Source organism: Salmo trutta, chromosome 38 (assembly GCF_901001165.1).
Source record: "Salmo trutta chromosome 38, fSalTru1.1, whole genome shotgun sequence".
NCBI lineage: Eukaryota > Metazoa > Chordata > Actinopteri > Salmoniformes > Salmonidae > Salmo > Salmo trutta.
Genome location: NC_042994.1, coordinates 6,279,236 through 6,299,458, shown reverse-complemented (window position 1 = coordinate 6,299,458; position 20,223 = coordinate 6,279,236). Strand labels below are relative to the sequence as shown.

The 20,223-nt window shown below is 43.7% G+C and overlaps 3 protein-coding genes across 5 annotated transcripts; 2 read left to right on the top strand and 1 right to left on the bottom strand.

The window, feature by feature from the left end:
* Positions 1–1,352: 1,352 nt before the first annotated feature.
* Positions 1,353–3,144, top strand: LOC115178399 (transcription factor jun-B). Of its 2 annotated transcripts, XM_029739575.1 has the most exons (2): positions 1,353–1,530; positions 1,780–3,144. In XM_029739575.1, exon 2 carries the CDS (start codon positions 1,818–1,820, stop codon positions 2,712–2,714), a length of 897 nt encoding a protein of 298 aa, XP_029595435.1. In that variant the 5' UTR covers positions 1,353–1,530; positions 1,780–1,817; the 3' UTR covers positions 2,715–3,144. The 2 variants fall into 2 exon arrangements, with proteins under 2 accessions (XP_029595435.1, XP_029595434.1); XM_029739574.1 differs by having other exon boundaries at positions 1,353–3,144.
* Positions 3,145–4,397: 1,253 nt separating this feature from the next.
* LOC115178400 (peroxiredoxin-1) lies at positions 4,398–8,800 on the bottom strand. Its single transcript, XM_029739576.1, has 6 exons — positions 8,698–8,800; positions 7,645–7,768; positions 6,584–6,737; positions 5,903–6,025; positions 5,521–5,651; positions 4,398–4,981 (listed from the first exon to the last, which is right to left on the bottom strand). Exons 2-6 carry the CDS (start codon positions 7,745–7,747, stop codon positions 4,899–4,901), a joined length of 594 nt encoding a protein of 197 aa, XP_029595436.1. The 5' UTR covers positions 7,748–7,768; positions 8,698–8,800; the 3' UTR covers positions 4,398–4,898.
* A 49-nt stretch (positions 8,801–8,849) lies between these two features.
* LOC115178398 (protein Wiz) lies at positions 8,850–19,594 on the top strand. 2 transcript variants are annotated; one of them, XM_029739573.1, is made up of 11 exons: positions 8,850–9,124; positions 9,669–9,756; positions 10,019–10,474; positions 10,707–11,093; positions 11,288–11,731; positions 11,944–12,128; positions 16,417–16,591; positions 16,861–17,087; positions 17,823–18,069; positions 18,205–18,370; positions 18,572–19,594. In XM_029739573.1, the coding sequence occupies exons 2-11, from the start codon at positions 9,735–9,737 to the stop codon at positions 18,762–18,764; spliced, it is 2,502 nt and encodes an 833-aa protein (XP_029595433.1). In that variant the 5' UTR covers positions 8,850–9,124; positions 9,669–9,734; the 3' UTR covers positions 18,765–19,594. The 2 variants fall into 2 exon arrangements, with proteins under 2 accessions (XP_029595433.1, XP_029595432.1); XM_029739572.1 differs by having other exon boundaries at positions 9,666–9,756.
* Positions 19,595–20,223: the final 629 nt, after the last annotated feature.

Genomic DNA, 20,223 nt, shown 5'->3' with positions numbered 1-20,223 from the left:
TGTTTGCTACCATGGTTTCTCAAGGTAAAACTCTACCTGAGGCCAAATAATAGCTGTTTGTCAGCTAATATTATAATATATTTAAAAGTCTGGCGTGGCCTTTCCATGCGTAAAATACCAAAGGTATTGGTATTCAAAAAAAGCCTAAACCACACAAAGTGTCATCGTGATGCTTACAGCAATTAATACAAAATAAAATAAAGCTGCTTGGCCTCTGTCTCTGGGTAAAAGGGAAAAATAAAGACTCAAAAAGGTTGATTGTAAGAATAAAAAGCATCCCAAACAACTTTTTTCAGGTTTCATCGTTATGGTGTCAGCAATTCTTCTGATTTGGATATTCTGGACATAACTACTTTTCCACCCCATAATAAATTCATAAGCATTTGGCTGGCGTCACCATGCGTAAAATGAAAAGGAAAGACTCCAATACGTGACAAATAATAGGCTTACTGGCATATGTGGGCCACAACCACTTTTTCACATGTGATCGTGATGGTGCCAGTCTTATTCTTGTTCTGAATAAACTATTCTGGACATATCGCACTACCTTGACACTCTAGCCTCTACTCTCCTCCACATCCCACCCTCCCTCTGCTCTACTCGGAGTATAGTACGGCTACTCCTCCTCTTCCCGCACGGAGGCCTGCTCCTGGAAGCCGTCCAACCTGGGAGTGGCTTCCCGCTTTTCACACGGAGCAGGAACTGATGCGCCAGGATAACCAAATATGGACTTGCTATCAATTTCGTTGCCATGACTCAGCCTTGCGCCTTATCAATCGAACACTATTGAACACTGTGTGGATACAAGGCGATGGGAAGGGGAATTTGGCTACTGTTCAACAAGTTATACAATGACATTGCATAGGCTAAATAGTCGTGTTCTTAGCCTGAGGAAGGCCTATAGTTTTCTTAGGTAAATGACCCAAGCTGATGTAATTGCAAGGCAATCTTCAATCAGCTAAATGTGTCAGTGATATTTTCTTATATGGACCCTAATAGGCACAAAATACATGTAGCCTATCAATACATGTAGAGTACTATCAATATAATATTATAACCAACTGGCAATGCCCCCTTCATTACGGTGTTATAAAGATAGCCCTCAAGATTATATCCACATCAATATATGAAGTCAAAATGAATCCGAAAGTGGAGGTTCGACGCAAATAACACTACCATTTAACCTAGATAGAGGTATAAAATCATTTACGTAGCCTATCACTTTCCTCTCTCTCAAGTCTTGTTTATCTCAGCAGTTCCTGGCAACAACGTCATCGAGCATCTGACGTTTCAGGGCGTGGAACAAGCGCTGGCCAATCGGTGCGTTTCTTGCACTATAAAGTGTATAAATTGCCTGTATCGCATGAACACTGGTAGAACACGAGTTTAAACCAGCGAGAAAACAACTAACATTCCAGTTCGCAAAGAAATATCAACGGGACGAAAGACTGTGTGGAATCCAATAATTAGTCACCGGACATCAGTTTGAATACAACTGTCAAGAAAAAAAACCCGACGACTATTGACTCGGTACAGTACAGTTCCACTATTTTGGAAGTTTTGCTCTGTTCTACATTGATAACTTTGGGCTTGATTATAATATACCTTCTGCGGAAACGTTTGGTTGCTGAAAAGACATTCGAGAGGGCTTGCCCTTTTTTGGACTTATAAATTCAGCTACTACACTGAAGAATTCCAGCAATATTTGAATAATGTCCACAATAATGGAACAGCCTTTCTATCATGACGACTCGTTTCTTTCTGCTTATGGTCATTCAGGCGCTGCCCTGCACGACTACAAGCTCCTCAAGCAGAACATGAACTTGAACTTCGCCGAGAACTATCGGAACCAAAGCCTCAAGGCTCAGCTGCGCAACGAGAGTGAATTCTATCCGATCGGGGGCGCATCAGAAGTCGGCTCGCTGAAGCTTGCCTCTCCTGAACTGGAGCGATTGATCATCCAGAACAGCAACGGTGTCATCACTACCACACCGACACCTGGGCAGTACTTCTACAGTAGGGGAATCACAGAGGAACAAGAGGGCTTCGCGGACGGGTTCGTTAAAGCTCTGGACGACCTCCACAAGATGAACCAGATGCCGCCACCGAACGTGTCCATCGGAACCGGTGGAGTCTCCACGTGCACTGTGGCCTCCACCGTGTTTGGTTCCTCCATGCAGCCGGAGCACCTGGAGTACACCACCCTGAACAGCTGTGGCCCTCACACTAACCTCACACCAGCAACCAGCAGCTACCCCTCCACCACCATCAGCTACCTGCCTCACCAGTACCAGCACCACCAAGCCGCGGCGCACCCATCCCACCACTTCCAGCACTCGCTAGCCGGAGCAGGCCTACACGTACAGCGATATTCGGGGCTGAAAGAGGAGCCCCAGACCGTCCCAGACATGCAGAGCAGCGACGACGAGTCAGCTTGCGGCATGTCCCCAATCGACATGGAGAACCAGGAGCGCATCAAGGCCGAGCGCAAGAGGCTCAGGAACCGCCTGGCAGCCACCAAGTGCCGGAAGCGCAAGCTGGAGCGCATCTCGCGCCTGGAGGACAAGGTGAAAATTCTGAAGACAGACAACGCCGGGCTCTCCAGCACAGCTTCCGTCCTACGCGAGCAGGTAGCTCAACTCAAACATAAAGTTATGACACACGTCAGTTCTGGCTGTCAACTCATGTTGACGTCCAAGATCAAGTCGTTTTGAAAACTATAAAATGATGGACTATAAAATAAACACTGGACAATAATAGGGAATACATTTTTCCTTTGTTAAAGCAACCAGAACTTACTGCACTGTTGGGACAGCAATTGAGTGAACTACCATTTATGTGTTTTCATGTTGAAAATATTCAAAAGTTGGTTATTTTTTTTGCATTGTTTATTGGTTTCCAGGGTATGATGGACATGGGAAACCGCGTGCACAATAATAAGACTAATAACACTCGGGGCATTCTGAACAAGTTATATACAGTGTCCTCTAGTTATGGCTTTGCCTGTTTACATTTTTTTTTTATTAATTTGAACTGTCATTTGTGAAATGCATTCCATTTATAAGTTATTGTTTTAAGTCAGGTTGATCCTCACTGTCTTTTTTACTTGTACAGTATATATTTAAGTAAAATCTTAAAATTGACCATCGCCTATTTTACATTGTATCCTTTCTACACAACTACATTGACATTTCTCAAACCAACGAATGCTGTAGGCCTATGAATTAGATATAGCCTAGGCCTATATTACATTTCAGCTATAGTGTTCATGACAAGCTTTAGTGTTAACATTATATGAGTAGAAGTAGGTGTGTTGTTTACATGGATATATGATTACATTGAAATTTCCCACGCTAACCAGTAAATTACCATCAGGAACGGTTTCTGTTTTTAATCAACCAACACAGGAACGGGGCTTGACGTACAAGACGTGCCCGCGTTGTGTTGTTTGCCCTCTGACGTACATACGTATTGCCAAATATAGTATTTTTTTGGAATTACACGTCACAGCAGGGGGAAGATTTCCGTGAACCCCCACCTACATTGCCCGTCAGTAGAGCGGCGCGTTTTCGAGAGACCTTACTACTAGACCATACCGTGCGTGTGAAGAGACGTTTGTCAATGGCAAGCTTTTAAAGACGGGGGGAGTTTCCCTTGTCAGCCACCGCAGCGTTCAAGTTCCCAAAACAACCCTATGCGAAACTAATGTCGAGATAAAAATACATGGGTCAATTTTCCAGCAAAGCAAACGATGTCCTTTGCTGATATGAGAAAGGAAACTGAACATTGATAGGCTACGTGGGAGTAATTTTCAGGTCTTTGAACATTGAAAGTTTAATGTAAACTAAGCAAATAGCCTTGGCAATAAGTTAAACAGGAAACGTGTAGGACTAATGTAGACCAAATGAAGGCCATATCATTGATATCAGCAGAGCGCGAATAAAGGTATCTTAATTCAACTCCATCCAAAGGAAGACAGCCATATTACAGATCTTAACTAGAGCTAGGCCCTAGTACATATCCTCTGAACAGTTAGCCAAATCTAGGGAAGGCAGGGTAGAGGCTGGATGCAGAGAGTGGTAGGTTCTCTGCATTTATTTGGAGACCAACTAGGACAGCCTTATTGATATCAACTTTATACACAAGGTGTCATCTGATGACTGACAGCGCTTTTATAACGCAGCCAGCTTCAAGGAATCCAATCTAGGGTGCAGGACATCCTACTGATTAAGACTGTGCTGGGAATTCTCCACATTACACAATCTTACAAAATCTTTATTATAGCACCACCTACCATTGTTGAAGCAGATCTGTCAACGGACTTAGGAGAGAATCTGGCAAAGTGGCGATAGAGCTCCACCTAGTGGTCAAAACTAAATTTCACACATGACAACAAACAACATCCACTTCGTTTTATTTTTCAGACAAAAACACTGCCAACATGTAAATCATTATTTTCCCATTTGTTGTTATTAATGTCCTGTGATAGTAGACTGAGTAGTTAATAATTGAAGTACAAAATATTCCATGCTTTTTTTTTTAACACTTGAGAAAAGGGTACAAACAAAACATACTTTCAGTGCTTGGGACTAGAATAAACTTTCCACCAGTAGCTTATTTGTCATACAGATAAGATTTTGTAACAATGTCAAGATAGAAGAGTGGGAGTCTAACAAATTCTTTAATACTTAAGATGTATAAGTGTGGGTTGGACATCAAGAGACTGCAGCTAAAGGGAGGACTTCCCATCTAAAGGTAAGTGCTAGGACATCTTAGGAGAGACTAAGCGTGGGTCGGAAATGGCACCCTATTCACTATAAGTGCACTACTTTTGACCGGGGCCCATATGCACTATATAGGGTGCCATTTTGGACACACCCGGAGGCTCTGTTGTGTTGTCACTGTTTGGAGAAGAACTCCTTGCTCTTCTGGATGTCGGGGACGATGGTGTCCCTGCCTGGCTTCCAGCCAGCAGGACACACTATCACAGGAAGAGAGGGACAAGCCCAGGATGAGTCACACTGACATGGAATATTCCAACAATTCTTAACCAATGGTAAAAACTCCATGTTTTCCAAACACATTCCACATGTTTGAAAGTGAGCTCCCATATATATAAAAAAATAATTAAAAAAAAGAGACTAATGAAATGGTATTAGGTGTTGTAAAGAGAAATGATAGCTTGCTGTTAACTGAATGACTTCAAGCCAAAAAAAAAAATCTAAAAAAATAAAATAAAATAAATAAAAAAGTGTTGGAAGTGTCCTGTGTGCATAACAATAAGACTAGATCCAGATGCTGCAGGGCCCTACGCATACTTTTTATTAAAAAAAATATATATTCTTTTTTTTTTTTTAGAAAGAGCCCGCGTGTCAAAATATATGGGCACAAAAATTCTAGGTCCCACAGGTAAATATTTTACAGCATATGCGAGTAAAGTGGTCCCACTGTAGAGCCCTGTGCAGGTTCTTGAAGTAAGAACTAGGAAGCAAAAACATGTAAAACCTGCTAATCACTTACCCTCTCCGTATTTGTCTGTGTGCTGGAAGGCCTGCACCAGACGCAGGGTCTCGTCCACAGAGCGGCCCACTGGCAGGTCATTGATGGTGATCTGCCTCAGGATGCCCTTGTCGTCAATCACAAACAGACCCCTGAGAAAGAGTGAGGGCGAGAGGAAACAGTGAGGGTCAGAAGGCCACATGGGGCATCTGAGACTACATGCTTGAATCAATATTCAATACAAGTCAAATCAAAAAGTCACCCAACATGAAAGTGAATCAAATGCAAAATACACACATTCATTTAACAATAACCTTGCAAGTGAACACTAAACTTCAAATGGCACCTTGTATACAGAGGTTTCACATACACACTACTGACGGCAGTGTCGTAAATAACTGACCTGTAAGCGATGCCCTGGTCCTCCTTCAGCACTCCGTAGTCTCTGGAGATAGACTGGGTGAGGTCAGCCACAAGGGGGATGTTCATTGGTCCCAAACCACCCTGCTTCCTGGGGGTGTTGATCCTATAGGGAGGGAGAGAAAGGGCACAATGTCATCATATCAAACTCAAATACAGCCCTTGTTTACACTTCATTAAGGATGTAGTGAGCATCACATAGTAACAAAGTCAAATTAAGAATTCTGAAGACTGACATTCACACAGTAATAGTCAAAGTAAATGAACAATTCATGCAAATGTAAACTACATAGGATTCTAAAACCAATTGTTGGATTGAGTCCAGTGACCGTTAGTTCTTCTAAGAGCTATGGCACTTATCACCACTAGGCAGAACAGCTGGCAGAGACAAGATAGGCATTTGAGTACACTCCCATGCTCTGGCCGTTTAATTTATATATTTTTATTTTACAATTGGCAGATGGACAACTGGGAAGCATCTTACACTGACAGAAATGCACAGGTACATTTGTTATCAGTTGAAATAGGTCAGCCTCTTGACCATTCTGATCGAGGTTCTGTCAGGTGCAGGAATATTCAACCCTACTGTATGTCTCCATGCCTTTAAAGTTCACATCAACAGAAATGACAAACTCAATGCTCAAAAGTCTAATCCAGTTCTTACCAGGCCAGGTGGCTGAAGTGAGAGTCTGTGGAGGCGCCGATGACCTCACAGCCGATCTTGCGGAACTCCTCGGCCTGGTCACTGAAGGCCACGATCTCAGTGGGGCACACGAAAGTGAAGTCCAGCGGGTAGAAGAAGAATACCACGTACTTCCCTGGAGGGGACACATGCAGGAGAGGAGTCAGAAGTGTGTGTTTGGGTACATGTTGGCCTAGTCTCTTGGGACAGCAAAAACACAGAGTAGCTGATTTGGCTCCAGGTGCCAGTAGTGTACACACTACTCTATAGCCTATTCTTCTGAAGATATGTACTTGCATCCTGGAAGGTGACATAAGACTGTTACATTCTAGCCAATCAGAATATTAACTATTCTGTACCCTGCACACACATGGCTGACTGGCCTTGTTAAAACTGGCATCATGAGTAGTTCTGCATGGTTGTTAAAGACAATAAAGACCCTTCGCTTAGTAGTTAGTCTGATTAATCCGGCTGTAAAAACTAATTAATTGGTATATAGAGCCTGTGACATGTGAAAATGTCTGTAAATGGTCATTTCAAGCCAGAATGTTGAATAAAATTACATTTAAACTTGCTCTACCTGTTGTCTGTGCGGTTTGTCCTTCATGTACTCAAATTTAGACAATATCCAGAGTAGTGTTATTAACCCGACTTTCAGTACACTGGTCTGTATAACTGACGCAATTCGCGCATGACAAACACTTGCACAATACGGCCGAGTCTAACCAAACCAGGCCAAAAGGAAAACACTGCCAGCTGGTTGCGAGGAAACGTGCTGTGGTCGACAACTTTCGGTTACATTTGGACCTACCACCAAAAGTACCAACAGCAAGTACAACCAGTAAAGTAACTTCAAATATAATTGTATACAACATTCTGGCTTGTATAGACTACTGCCTCCTTTTACATCAGCTTCTTTCAGACTGATATCCATGGAGTAACCATGGTAACATTGATGTTTCAGCAACTTTTTAGTTAGAAGGTAACCTGTAAACTGACCTGCAAATAAAATGGTCATTTAGAGAAAATCATAAAGTCCTTACCTATGTAGTCAGACAGCTGGATATCTTTGAACTGTCCATCCACCACAGCAGTGGCTTTGAACTGTGGGGCCGGCTGGCCTATCTTAGCATTTCCAGCAGACATGGTGGTGACAGTGACAGCTCACTGGAAAAGACAAACGACCCAGCCAGGAGAAAATCAACAGTGAATCAATACAGTTTGGAACTTCGTCTCAATATGCCAAAGCAAATAGGGTGGAGTCTAGTAGGCTGTGGGCCAGGAGCCTTGCACTCCTTTTAAAGAAAAGTTAATCAGTCATACAAAGTAATACAAAAATTCAATCAAAAGTTATTGAAAATGCTCAAAGCTCCAGTTTTTTTTTTTTAACACTGATCTTAATTCTACTGCAGTGTTGTACTACCTACCTAGCTAGCTGTACAATGCTGCAGGATCAACTTTCCAATACCAAGCCTAGTCACATGCAAGTCAGTTGTTCTCAAGGCTGTGCGTGAGAACAAAGGTTTTACAGTGTAGCCTTAAACCTTGCCCAATGAAGAAATTTTATACTCGGTTGACATTCAACGGTCCTTGTCAAATAATTGTTTGAGTCATTAAATTAGTAACTTTTCACTCAAGTGTCGGGATATTGATTACTACATTGTTGGGTTTGGAACTAACGTTTACAGTGAAATGCTTTTCTTGTTATTGAGCACGTGACAAACTTGAAACTATATAATGCCTATAAGATTGTTAAATATACATGTTTAACAATGAAACAATTCAATCGTATTGTATGCATTAATTTAGTAGCCATCTATGCAGCTAGTTACATTACAACTAGCTAGCTAATTGGCTAACAAGGTGCCAATCCCCCACCAAACTATTCAAAGGGACAAAGAACCAGTTAGTAAAACAGAGGCCACAAGTACACGGAGGATTGACCCACAATGCCTAGCTAACGTTAGTTGTTAGCCGGTTTCTTTTGTCTGCAACTCTTTGCAACCACAGCAAAAGTAGCGACATATTAGCAGCTGAAAAATACACTAAGCATAACATGCATGTAGTGATAGTCGAAGTATCTAATACATACTTACGTTTCTTGTGAAAGGACTAAAGAGTTTGTGTTGCTGTTTACTGCAATGGCGTGAAAGCCGCTAATCCGGAAGAAAGAACTTTCCCTATACGTTTTAAAAGATTTTGTTTTCAAAATAAAGTCGCCAGAGAAGTCGTTAAAATAAATGTCAATCGAATTAGATAGCTTGTTGTGTGATTAATTTAAATTCAAAACCCTTTCTGATATTACAATATGTATACACAAAAGTGTTGCTGTGGAATGACATCACATTATATTATACTTTTTTAATGTTCAATCGATAGATTTAAAACAAGGACTTTTAATTTGTATGAGTAAATATTTTGACCCGGAAACGATTGCTGTAAACTCTTCACAGGCGCTGATGGTGGAACATGGATTAAATTGTCGAGTTAAATTATTCAAGAGGATAATATTGTATATTTTCGGTGAGTTCTGTTCTGTTTAACTAGTTCAGTTCTTATCTACCTATCATGTCTTATTGTGAAGTATCCTCTTCTCTGACAAATCCAGTTTTCAACAAACCTAACTTGCTATCTAGCCAGCAAGCTAACGTTACCTAGCAAAGTGCAGTCATTTAGCTAACAAACTACAATAACGTTACCAGTTTACGTATTCTTTTTTGTTAAGTTGAGTCTGATAGCCAAGCTGTGGAATTGTATTATCAAATCGTTATGGCAGCTAGCGAGCTTACAATCTGAGCAAATTAACTCCTATCTCTGTTTACATCTATTGAAAGGGAACTCAGCTCAGCTCAGCTCAGCTCAGCTGCTGGTCTGAGTGTCATTCAAGAAGTTTGGCAGCCCTCGAGTTTGAACTGACTGGAAACTTACATTATGACCAAATCAGAGTGGTCTGAATTGACTGGATGCAGCATGCTGTTTCAGTTACTTTCTAACCAATGAGCTGCTAAGACATACACCATATGTTTTCTATCCATTTCCCCTCTCTCAATTATCTTATGTACAGAAGAAGACAACATCCTAGGCTAGTTCCATCTTCAACCCTGGAATCAAAGTCATCCAGTCACCCGCACTCATGGAGAACACAAAAGAAGAGGGTAAGAACAAATAGAGGAAAAGAGAAGGTGTGCATTAATTATAGTCTGAGCCAGTTGGAACCATTTTTGATTAGAAGCATAGTTTTGCCTCAGATTCAGAATGTCTCAGGATTTACACGCTTACTATTTCCTCTGTACCATTTCCTCTCTTCCCTTCCTCCTCTCTCTCTTCCCTTCCCTTCCTCCTCCTCTCTCTCTTCCCTTCCTCCGCTCTCTTTTCTTCCCTTCCTCCTCCCTCCCTCCTCTCTCTCTTGTCCCTCAGCCCCGGCCCCGGTTATGTGTGAGGTGTGCGGGACCTACTTCGAGACGCGGCGGGGTCTCTCCAGTCACGCCAGACTCCACCTCCGTCAGCTCGGCGTGGCTGTCTCAGACAACAGCGGAGCTCCCATCGACTTACTCTACCAGCTGATTCAGGACAGGGACGGTTCCATGCACCCACCCAAACCCGTCTACTCTTCACCCAAAAAACCCAAGGGGTCAGGGACACTCATCTCCCAGAAGGAGTCCCCTCTTGGGGGTAGGGCCAAAGTAATGACAACTCCACAGAATAATATATCCAAGGTAGCTCGTAAAGGGACAGTTTTGGCCAAGCCTCGGCAATCTTCCATGTCGTCGTTCTTAACAGCAGGCAAGTCACCATCGCCCTCAGGGGGAGCGAGCCTGGCCTCGGCCAAGCCTGCCTGGGCACCGCAGGAGACGGATGCCCCTCTCACCCTGGGTAAGTCTCGGCCTGGGTGTTTTCGATTGGAGTGGATATTTTAAGTGTTTCGTTATTAGATGTTTGTCATCAGGAAGTCACATATTAGGCCTATTATATTTGTGGAATTGAACGTTGTACCATTACATGTATACAGATAGATATTTCTGTTCTTATGTAATGACATTATTAACCTCAAGTATAACATGGCACATTCTAACACCAGTCTCTGGCTCCTTCCCTGCCTCTACAGCGATGGACACCAATGACGAGGTGCATGTGTGCCAATTGTGCGGCGCCTGGTACGAGTCCCGCAAAGGCCTGGCCAGTCACTGCCGGGCCCACTTGCGCCAGTTCGGCATCACCGAAAACACCGAGACGAAAGGAGGACCAATAGAATTCCTCTACCAGATCATGGAAGCGGAAGACCTCCAACCTATAGCAAGTGATGGTCTCAACGTCTATAACCCTTCTATGTCTTCTAACTCTAACAAACGTCCCTCCGGCTCTGGTTCGTCCACATCGCCTGCTAGACATAAAGGATCCCCCTCCTCCTCCCTTCACCAGCCTCCCTCCAACAAACGGCCCAAGCCCTCCGCATCAGAAGGAACCGCTCCACAGGATCATAGGCTCAACACGGGTGAGTTTCAAGTTATTTTTAAAGGGGCAATCTGCGATTGGTACATCCATTTAGTTTAAGTCATATTTTAAGAAAAATGTAGTCATTTTAGTTTAAGTCATTTTAAAGGGATGTCACAATTCAAAGAACAGAACAAGAAAGGTAAATGATAAAACCTTAAGTGATTCATCGAAAACATATTATTTGAAATACAGGTGAGTTCACCTGTGTGTTGTGCGGTGAGGAGTTTGAGAACCGCAAAGGCCTAGCGAGCCATTCCCGCTCTCACCTGCGCCAGCTCGGCGTCACCGACCTCCTGGGCAAGGCGTCGGCCATCGACACAGTCCAGCAGCTGGTCAGCAGCGGCGTGCTTGCGGCCGCTGCATCAGTACGACCCAGTAACACCACCACCAAGACCCCTTCTCAGTCTCCAGCCCCAGCCAGGTCTCCAGCTAGATCCCCAGCTAACGCCCACCTCAGCCCCTTGGCCTCCAGCCACAATCCCAGGTCCAAGGCCAAGAAGGTCTCCGCCCCGGTCTATCCCAAGCCGGAGCCCCTGGAGATGGAGCTGGATGTGGGGTTCTCCAGTCCGCTTGGGGGGTACAGCACCAGTAATGGATCTCAGAAGTGGGCCAAAAATGGCCAGTCCTTCAAGTCCGGTAAGATGTGGGTCCTATCTTTTTGACCAAGTGGTATAAATTCTGTGGTTTCTAATTTGTTTGGTGTCAAATTCCCTCTTCTATTTGTGCTTTTCTGTTTTAGCATTGAATAACTGCACTCAGACCATTGACCATCCATTCAGTCAAAGCAGCATAGCTAAATGCAGAGACATGTCAAGGGACAAATCCCTCCCTCCCTTTCCCTTCCCCAGGTTCAGACCAGGAGCTCATGATCACCTGTGAATTCTGTGGCCAGTTCTTTGACAGCCGCAAGGCCCTGTCTTGCCACGCCCGCTCCCACCTGCGCCAGCTGGGAGTCATGTGGTCTGTCAACGAGTCGCCCATCGACCTGCTGAGAGACATCCTGCTGAAGGAGGGCAGTGCCACTGCCACCCAGGTGAGTGTGTGTATGTGTGCAGTCCAGTTGGCAATGGAGGGCAGGTCAATATCTCATCATGTGCTACCTACCTGCTGCGGTTGTGCCCTCGAGCAAGGCACTAAGGGGCGAATCATAACTTCTGTTTAAAGGTAACTGTTTAAAGGTAACTCTCAACCACAATTTCAGCCCAACCCCTTCAAATTTTTAAAAAATGCATTGAGGTGAGAAGTTGTGGGTGGGGGGAATTTGCTCATAAATATTCATTTTGAGGGTAGGTAAACATAGTTGTACCTGATCCCAACACTTTCTCACGAAAGCATACTTACCAGAAGTCCACTGGCACGCTCTGATAATAAAATGATGTGCGTCGCAAGCAAATATGACTCTGGACAGTTAATACCCGCAAAACACCAGTCTCAACGTCAACAGTGAAGAGGCGACTCAGGGATGCTGGCCTTCTAGGCAGAGTTGCAAAGAAAAAGCCATATCTCAGACTGGCCAAGAAAACTAAAAGATTAAGATGGGCAAAAGAACACAGACACTAGACGGAGATATGGCTTTTTCTTTGCAACTCTGCCTAGAAGGCCAGCATCCCGGAGTCGCCTCTTCACTGTTGATGTTGAGACTGGTGTTTTGCGGGTACTATTTAATGAAGCTGCCAGTTGAGGACTTGTGAGGCATCTGTTTCTCAAACTAGACACTCTAATGTACTTGTCCTCTTGCTCAGTTGTGAACCGGGGCCTCCCACTCCTCTTTCTATTCTGGTTAGAGCCAGTTTGCGCTGTTCTGTGAAGGGAGTAGGACACAGCATTGTACGATATCTTCAGTTTCTTGGCAATTTCTCGCATGGAATTGCCTTCATTTCTCAGAACAAGAATAGAAGAAAGTCCTTTGTTTCTGGCCATTTTGAGCCTGTAATCAAACCCACAAATGCTGATGCTCCAGATACTCCAGCTAACCGATCGCTGCAGCTGTACATAGTCCATCTGTAAATAGCCCACCCAATCTACCTACCTCATCCCCATATTGTTTTTATTCACTTTGCTGCTCTTTTGCACACCAGTATTTCTACTTGCACATTATCATCTGCTCATCTATCACTCCAGTGTTAATCTGCTAAATTGTAATTACTTGCTACTATGGCCTATTTATTGCCATACCTCCTCATGCCATTTGCACACACTGTATATAGACTTTCTTTTTTTTCTATTGTGCTATTGACTGTACGCTTGTTTATTCCATGTAACTCTGTGTTGTTTCTGTCGCACTGCTTTGCTTTATCTTGGCCAGGTTGCAGTTGTAAAAAAAAAAAAAAATACTCAACTAGTGTAAAGAAGGCCAGTTTTATTGCTTCTTTAATGAGAACAAAAGTTTTCAGATGTGCTAACATAATTGCAAAATGGTTTTCTAATGATAAATTAGCCTTTTAAAATGATAAACTTGGATTAGCTAACACAACGTTCCATTGGAACACAGGAGTGATGGTTGCTGATAATGGGCCTCTGTACACCTATGTAGATATTCCATTAAAAAATCAGCTGTTTCCAGCTACAATAGTCATTTACAATATTAACAATGTCTACACTGTATTTCTGATCAATTTGAAGTTATTTTAATGGACAAAAAAAATTGCTTTTCTTTCAAAAACAAGGACATTTCTAAGTGACCCCAAACTTTTGAACGGTAGTGTGTGTTATTTATTTATATACATACATACATACATACATACAGGGAGAATGATTTATTTCAGCTTTTATTTCTTTCATCACATTCCCAGTGGGTCAGAAGTTTACATACACTCAATTAGTATTTGGTAGCATTGCCTTTAAATTGTTTAACTTGGGTCAAACGTTTCGGGTAGCCTTCCACAAGCTTCCCACAATAAGTTGGGTGAATTTTGGCCCATTCCTCCTGACAGAGCTGGTGTAACCGAGTCAGGTTTGTAGGCCTCCTTGCTCGCACACATTTTCTATGGGATTGAGGTCAGGGCTTTGTGATGGCCACTCCAATACCTTGACTTTGTTGTTCTTAAGCCATTTTGCCACAACTTTGGAAGTATGCTTGGGGTCGTTCTCCATTTGGAAGACCTATTTGTGACCAAGCTTTAACTTCCTGACTGATGTCTTGAGATGTTGCTTCACTATATCTACATAATTTTCCATCCTCATGATGCCATCTATTTTGTGAAGTGCACCAGTCCCTCCTGCAGCAAAGCACCCCCACAACATGATGCTGCCACCCCAGTGCTTCACGGTTGGGATGGTGTTCTTCGGCTTGCATGCCTCCTCCTTTTTCCTCCAAACATAACGATGGTCATTATGGCCAAACAGTTATGTTTTTCTTTCATCAGACCAGAGGACATTTCTCCAAAAAGTATGATCTTTGTCTCCATGTGCAGTTGCAAACCGTAGTCTGGCTTTTTTTTGGCGGTTTTGGAGCAGTGGCTTCTTCCTTGCTGAGTGGCCTTTCAGGTTATGTCGATATAGGACTCGTTTTACTGTGGATATAGATACTTTTGTACCTGTTTCCTCCAGCATCTTCACAAGGTCCTTTGCTGTTGTTCTGAGATTGATTTGCACTTTTCGCACCAAAGTATGTTCATCTCTAGGAGACCGAACACGTCTCCTTCCTGAGCGGTATGACGGCTGCGTGGTCCCATGGTGTTTATAGTTGCGTACTATTGTTTGTACAGATGACCGTGGTACCTTCAGGCGTTTTAGAAATTGCTCCCAAGGATGAAGCAGACTTTTAAAAAAATAAAAAATTCTGAGACCTTGGCTGATGTCTTTTGATTTTCCTATGATGTCAAGCAAAGAGGCACTGAGTTTGAAGGTAGGCCTTGAAATACATCTACAGGTACACCTCCAATAGGCTAATTGACATAATTTGAGTCAATCAGAAGCTTCTAAAGCCATGACATCATTTTCTGGAATTTTCCAAGCTGTTTAAAGGCACAGTCAACTTAGTGTCTGTAAACTTTTGACCCACTGGAATTGTGATACGGTGAATTGTAAGTGAAATAATCTGTCTGTAAACAATTGTTGGAAAAATTACTTGTCATACACAAGGTAGATATCCTAACCAACTTGCCAAAACTATAGTCTGTTAACAAGAAATTTGTGGAGTGGTTGAAAAATGAGTTTTAATGCCTCCAACCTAAGTGTATGTAAACTTCCGACTTCAACTGTATCTATCAAGATAGGGAGAACTCACAACCATTGAGCCATGAGTCAGCTGTTTTTGTTTTTGACATGACCACCATGGTCATCTTCTTGTTACAATGGATGTAGCTACGCATTTAAACGTAGAATCCTCATACCTACATGTGTTTAGCCTTCCCTGTAGCTCAGTTGGTAGAGCATGGTGTTTGCAACGCCAGGGTTGTGGGTTCGATTCCCACGGGGGGCCAGTACGGAAAAAAAAAAACGTATGAAATGTATGCATTCACTACTGTAAGTGGCTCTGGATGAGAGCGTCTGCTAAATGATTAAAATGTAAATGTAAATGTTTTTCTTCGTAAAAGCACAGATGTGTATGAAACAGTAAGCAAAAACATTGAATTTGGTCATATGCGGAAATGTGCCTTACTGCCCTTTGAATTTTTGTTTAATGTCAGTAACGACACAAAAAAATAACAACGAGGCTATATACAAGGGGTACCGGTACTGAGTCAATGTGTGGGGGTGAAGGTTAGTTGAGCTAATAGAGGTAATATGTTCATGTAGGTAGGGGTAAAGTGACTGTATGCATAGATAATGAACAGAGTAACAGCAGCGTGTGTATGTGTGTGTGTGTGTGTATGTCCGTGTGTGTGGCGTGAATATACATGTGTGTGTATGTCCGTGTGTGGCGTCAATATGCATGTCCGTGTGTGTGGCGTCAATATGCGTGCGTGTGTGTGTATGTCCGTGTGTGTGGCGTCAATATGCATGTGTGGGTATGTCCGTGTGTGTGTGTGTGTGTGTGTGTGTGTGTGTGTGTGTGTGGTTAGAGTCCAGTGAGTGTACATCAAGCCTGTACAAGAGAGTCAGTGGAAAAAATGATTATTAATAACATAAGGGGGTCAATGTAAATAGTCCAGCTAGCCATTTGATTAACTGTTCAGCGGTTTTATGGCTTGGGAGGTAGAAGCTGTTAAGGAGCCTTTTGGTCCCAGACATGGTGCTCCGGTACCACTTGCAGAGAGAACAGTCTATGACTTGGGTGGCTGAAGTCTTTGACAGTTCTTTAGGGCCAGCTGCTGATTGGGGGCTGTGATGGCTAAAAACCTGTTGAAATGGATCAATAAAGATGTGTTGTGTTGTAGGTCAAGAGGGAGCCAGCATCCACTCACTCCAGCGCCGGCCCGGCCTGGGCCAATCACAGGAGGTTCTCGGAGCCTTCGTGGGCTCCCCAGGGCTCTAAGAGGACGTTCACTCCTCCACTGGACTACTCCCTCAACGACAAGCCTTCCCCTGATAAGAATGGATCCTCCCAGTCTGGTAAACTAACAGTGCTCACGCCTGAGTAAAGACCAGCGGATCTCAGCCAGGTTATTTGTGGCAGGCAACTGTTTTCCATTGCAGCTGTGATGGCCATTGTATTTAGCAGAAGCTCTTTCCAAAGGTGACTGATTTTCATTATTAGTAAAAGAAAATCAACTAGGTAACCTGCCTAGTAATTAGTGCTGAAATAGAAACGATTATCACGTGAAACGCTTCAACTGTCAAACGTCTGTATTCAACCCCCCCGTCCTCTTCTCTCCTTCCAGCCGGGGATGCGTGCTGCGAGCTGTGCGGCTTTGACTTTGAGAACCGCACGGCGCTGGCGAGCCACGCCCGGGCCCACCTCCGCCAGCTGGGGGTTAAGGAGTGGAGGGCAGAGGGTGTGAAGGCCTCCCCCATCGAGTTGCTCAGCGCCTGGATCCAGAGGCAGCCCCGCAAGGCCGCGGAGATCCACCGCCAGTACCGCGACGGTGACCTCAACATCAGGTTTAAGGTGAGTGTTACATCTGCTATTACAAACTGGGTGGTTCCAGCCCTGAATGCTGATTGGCTGATAGTCGTGGTATATCAGACCATATACCACAGGTATGACAAAACATTTATTTTTACTGTTCTAATTACATTTGTAACCAGTTTATAATAGCAATAAGGCACCTTGGCGGTTTGTGGTATATGGCCAATATACCACGGCTAAGGGCTGTGTCCAGGCACTCTGCGTTGCATCGTGGATAAGAACAGCCCTTAGCCGTGGTATATTGGCCATATACCACACCCCCTCTGGCCTTATTGGTTAAGTATAGCGCCCATTAGGTTTGGATCTAATTGCTCTGTGGCAGTGGGGCTGATCACCGAATCTTGGATTAAGCAAGTGACAATCACATCCCCTCAAGTGCATGACATTTAGGTACTTTCCAGCTGCTTATTTGGGTGGCAGGAGTGCTTCAACTCAGTCTCGGAGAGCGGCTGGGTTTCGTCCTTGCTTTTCTAAACAGTAGCTGAGGCTTGGGGAGACTAGATGAGTGGACGTTCTCTAACCAGTTCTTGATTTAAGTTGAGAGGAAAGCAGCAGGTTGACACCAATAGAATAACAGTGCTCTGTAGTTGCTAACATCAGTCTGTGTGTGTGCTGTATGCTATTTCTACAACCAATCCAGGTGAATGTAGATGATTCTGTCCAACTTAGAGGGAAAACTATTTCACCAACACTTGATTTCTTTCCCCCTTCCAGAGGAACGCCCCGTCCCACTCTCCCTCCACAGACTCAGGCTCCTTCTCCTCGGGAGCCCAGAGGGCTGCGGGGCTGGGGCGCAGGGCGGGCCGAGAGGTGGCCAGGGTCGCCGGGGGTTCGTCCAGGACAGCTCAAGGTCAAAGGTCACAGGGGGAGACGGGACACTCGTCATATCACCATCATACCGTCACTCATACGCAGTCCCAGGGGGCTAGAGGAGACTTCAACCACATACGCTCTCCTAGAGGTGAGAGATGTGAACTGACTCAAACGTGCATGTACACACACACCCTACAGAACTTTCTACCTGTAAGCCCTCTGATATAACCAACGTTGAGCTATGGTAGACGGATTTTAAACCCCTTTCCAATCTGTCTGCCAGGTTTTGAGCGGCGGGTCCCTAAACACACCGCCCATACGGAGGGAGCAGAGGGAGACGGCAGCTCTCAACAACCCCCCCGGTCAGGAAACATCCCTTCCCTGGTTCCCAGGCCTCCCTCCACTCCTCTGGTCAAACAAGTGGGCAAAGAGTACACCCTCAAGTGCAGGTGAGCTGATTGCCAAAACGCTGATAGTTCAATGTGCGCTGAACTCAGATTGCCTGAGGTCACACACGTGTATGATTTATTGTTGGCATCGTACGAGGGTCTCTGCACTACGGGTTCCACAATGTTTCACAGAATGTCTGTTTGTATATTAATATTAACCAATCTTCTCTCTCTTGCTTTCTGTTCTATTCCATCCCTCAGGTTCTGTGAGGCAGTGTTCCATGGATCTCAGTCAGTACAGGAGGACTGGATCAGACACCTGCAGAAACACATCCTGGACCTCCGCTTCAACAAGGCCTGTCCTCCCCCTGACCCAGAAAGGCCCCTGGTCCCGGGCATCGAACCCTCAGCCACCACCACTACCCCGGTCCTTCTGGCACCACTGGTGGTTTAAATGGTCCACTACTATGGCTACACTCACTGCATTTTCTTTATTACCACTTAGTTGGATCGTCTTATCTGTTGTTCATGTGTTTGTTTTCCTCAAAGGACTGTTGAACTCAGTCTACACTGTGGTAAAAACACCTACGAATAAGGTGTGTGTGGGGGGGATGATTCCTTCGTTTATTTAGTCAGCGTTAAAAAAATTACTTGATGTGAATGATAGCTGCACAAAGTGGATATACTGTAGCACTAGTCTTGTCCACCAGCTGTCTCTCTCTCTAGCTGTTAGCCTGGGGATAAGGTTAGTGTAGCACAGACATAGCTGTACCAGCCTCATATCAACTCTAGAGGGCCGACTTGGGCCATTTGAAGAAGTCTACTTTTAGTAACGACTCTTGCTGGGGTAACTTAGACATGGGGTCAAACAAACTAACATTCATTCACCATGACACATTCCTTCCACTTAGTAGTCTAGCAATGGTTACATTCCATTTCTTTATTGGGATGTTTATTGCACATTGTTTTCATAGAAACCTAAATTCATAGTAGTCTGAATGACATTGGATGGAATGGGTTTCCATAGACTGTAGTCAGTGATGTCACTGAAGAAAGTAAGGCAAAGCCTGTTCTAGCATTAAATACATTCCCTTTGTTTCAACTATTTCAAAGCAGTGTGGCATTATAGGTTGCATTGCAAAATAGCAGGGAAGGAAGCATGTTCACTTTTGAATTATGGTCTGAAATGTCCCTATTGTACAGGAATTTTGTATTAGCTTTTTTATGAATTATGTTTTTAAATGTATAACTCTTTTCTGAAGTAAAGAAATATAAGACAAGGTTTTATATTTGTCTTGAATTCTTCTGTAATTAGTGGTTTGAAGGCTGCAGAGCCAGACAGAATACCAGGACGTGTACTCAGAGCATGCGCTGACCAGCTGGCAAGTGTCTTCACTGAAATTTTCAACCTACAGTGCCTTCAGAAAATATTCACATCCCTTGACTTTTTCCACATTTTCTTGTGTTACAGCCTGAATTTAAAATGGCTTACACACAATACCCCATAATGTCAAAGTGGAATTATGTTTTTTGACATTTTTACAAATTCATTAAAAATGAAAAGCTGAAATGTCTTCAGTCAAGTACTAAACCCCTTTGTTATGGCAAGCCTAAATAAGTTCAGGAGTAAAAATTGGCTTAACTCACATAAGTTGCATGGACTGTGCAAAAATAGTGTTTAACATGATATTTGTATGACTACCTCATCTCTGTACACCACACATACAATTATCTGTAAGGTCCTTCATTCGAGTAGATAATTATCAAACACAAATTGAACAACAAAGACCAGGGAGGTTATCCAATGCTTCGCAAAGAATGGCACCTATTGGTAGATGGGTAACAATAAAAAAGCAGACATTGAATATCTCTTTGAGTGTGGTGAAGTTATTAATTACACTTTGGATGGTGCA

Coding starts and splice junctions, on each gene's coding strand:
- LOC115178400 (XM_029739576.1), bottom strand. CDS start 7,747: ATGTCTGCTGGAAATGCTAAGATAGGCCAGCCGGCCCCACAGTTCAAA. Junction 6,738..7,644: donor CCAGCTGTCTGACTACATAG/GTAAGGACTTTA, acceptor TGTCCCCTCCAG/GGAAGTACGTGGTATTCTTC. Junction 5,652..5,902: donor GACCAGGGCATCGCTTACAG/GTCAGTTATTTA, acceptor ACTCTTTCTCAG/GGGTCTGTTTGTGATTGACG.
- LOC115178399 (XM_029739574.1), top strand. CDS start 1,713: ATGTCCACAATAATGGAACAGCCTTTCTATCATGACGACTCGTTTCTT.
- LOC115178398 (XM_029739573.1), top strand. CDS start 9,735: ATGGAGAACACAAAAGAAGAGG. Junction 11,094..11,287: donor GGATCATAGGCTCAACACGG/GTGAGTTTCAAG, acceptor TTTGAAATACAG/GTGAGTTCACCTGTGTGTTG. Junction 12,129..16,416: donor GCAGTGCCACTGCCACCCAG/GTGAGTGTGTGT, acceptor GTTGTGTTGTAG/GTCAAGAGGGAGCCAGCATC.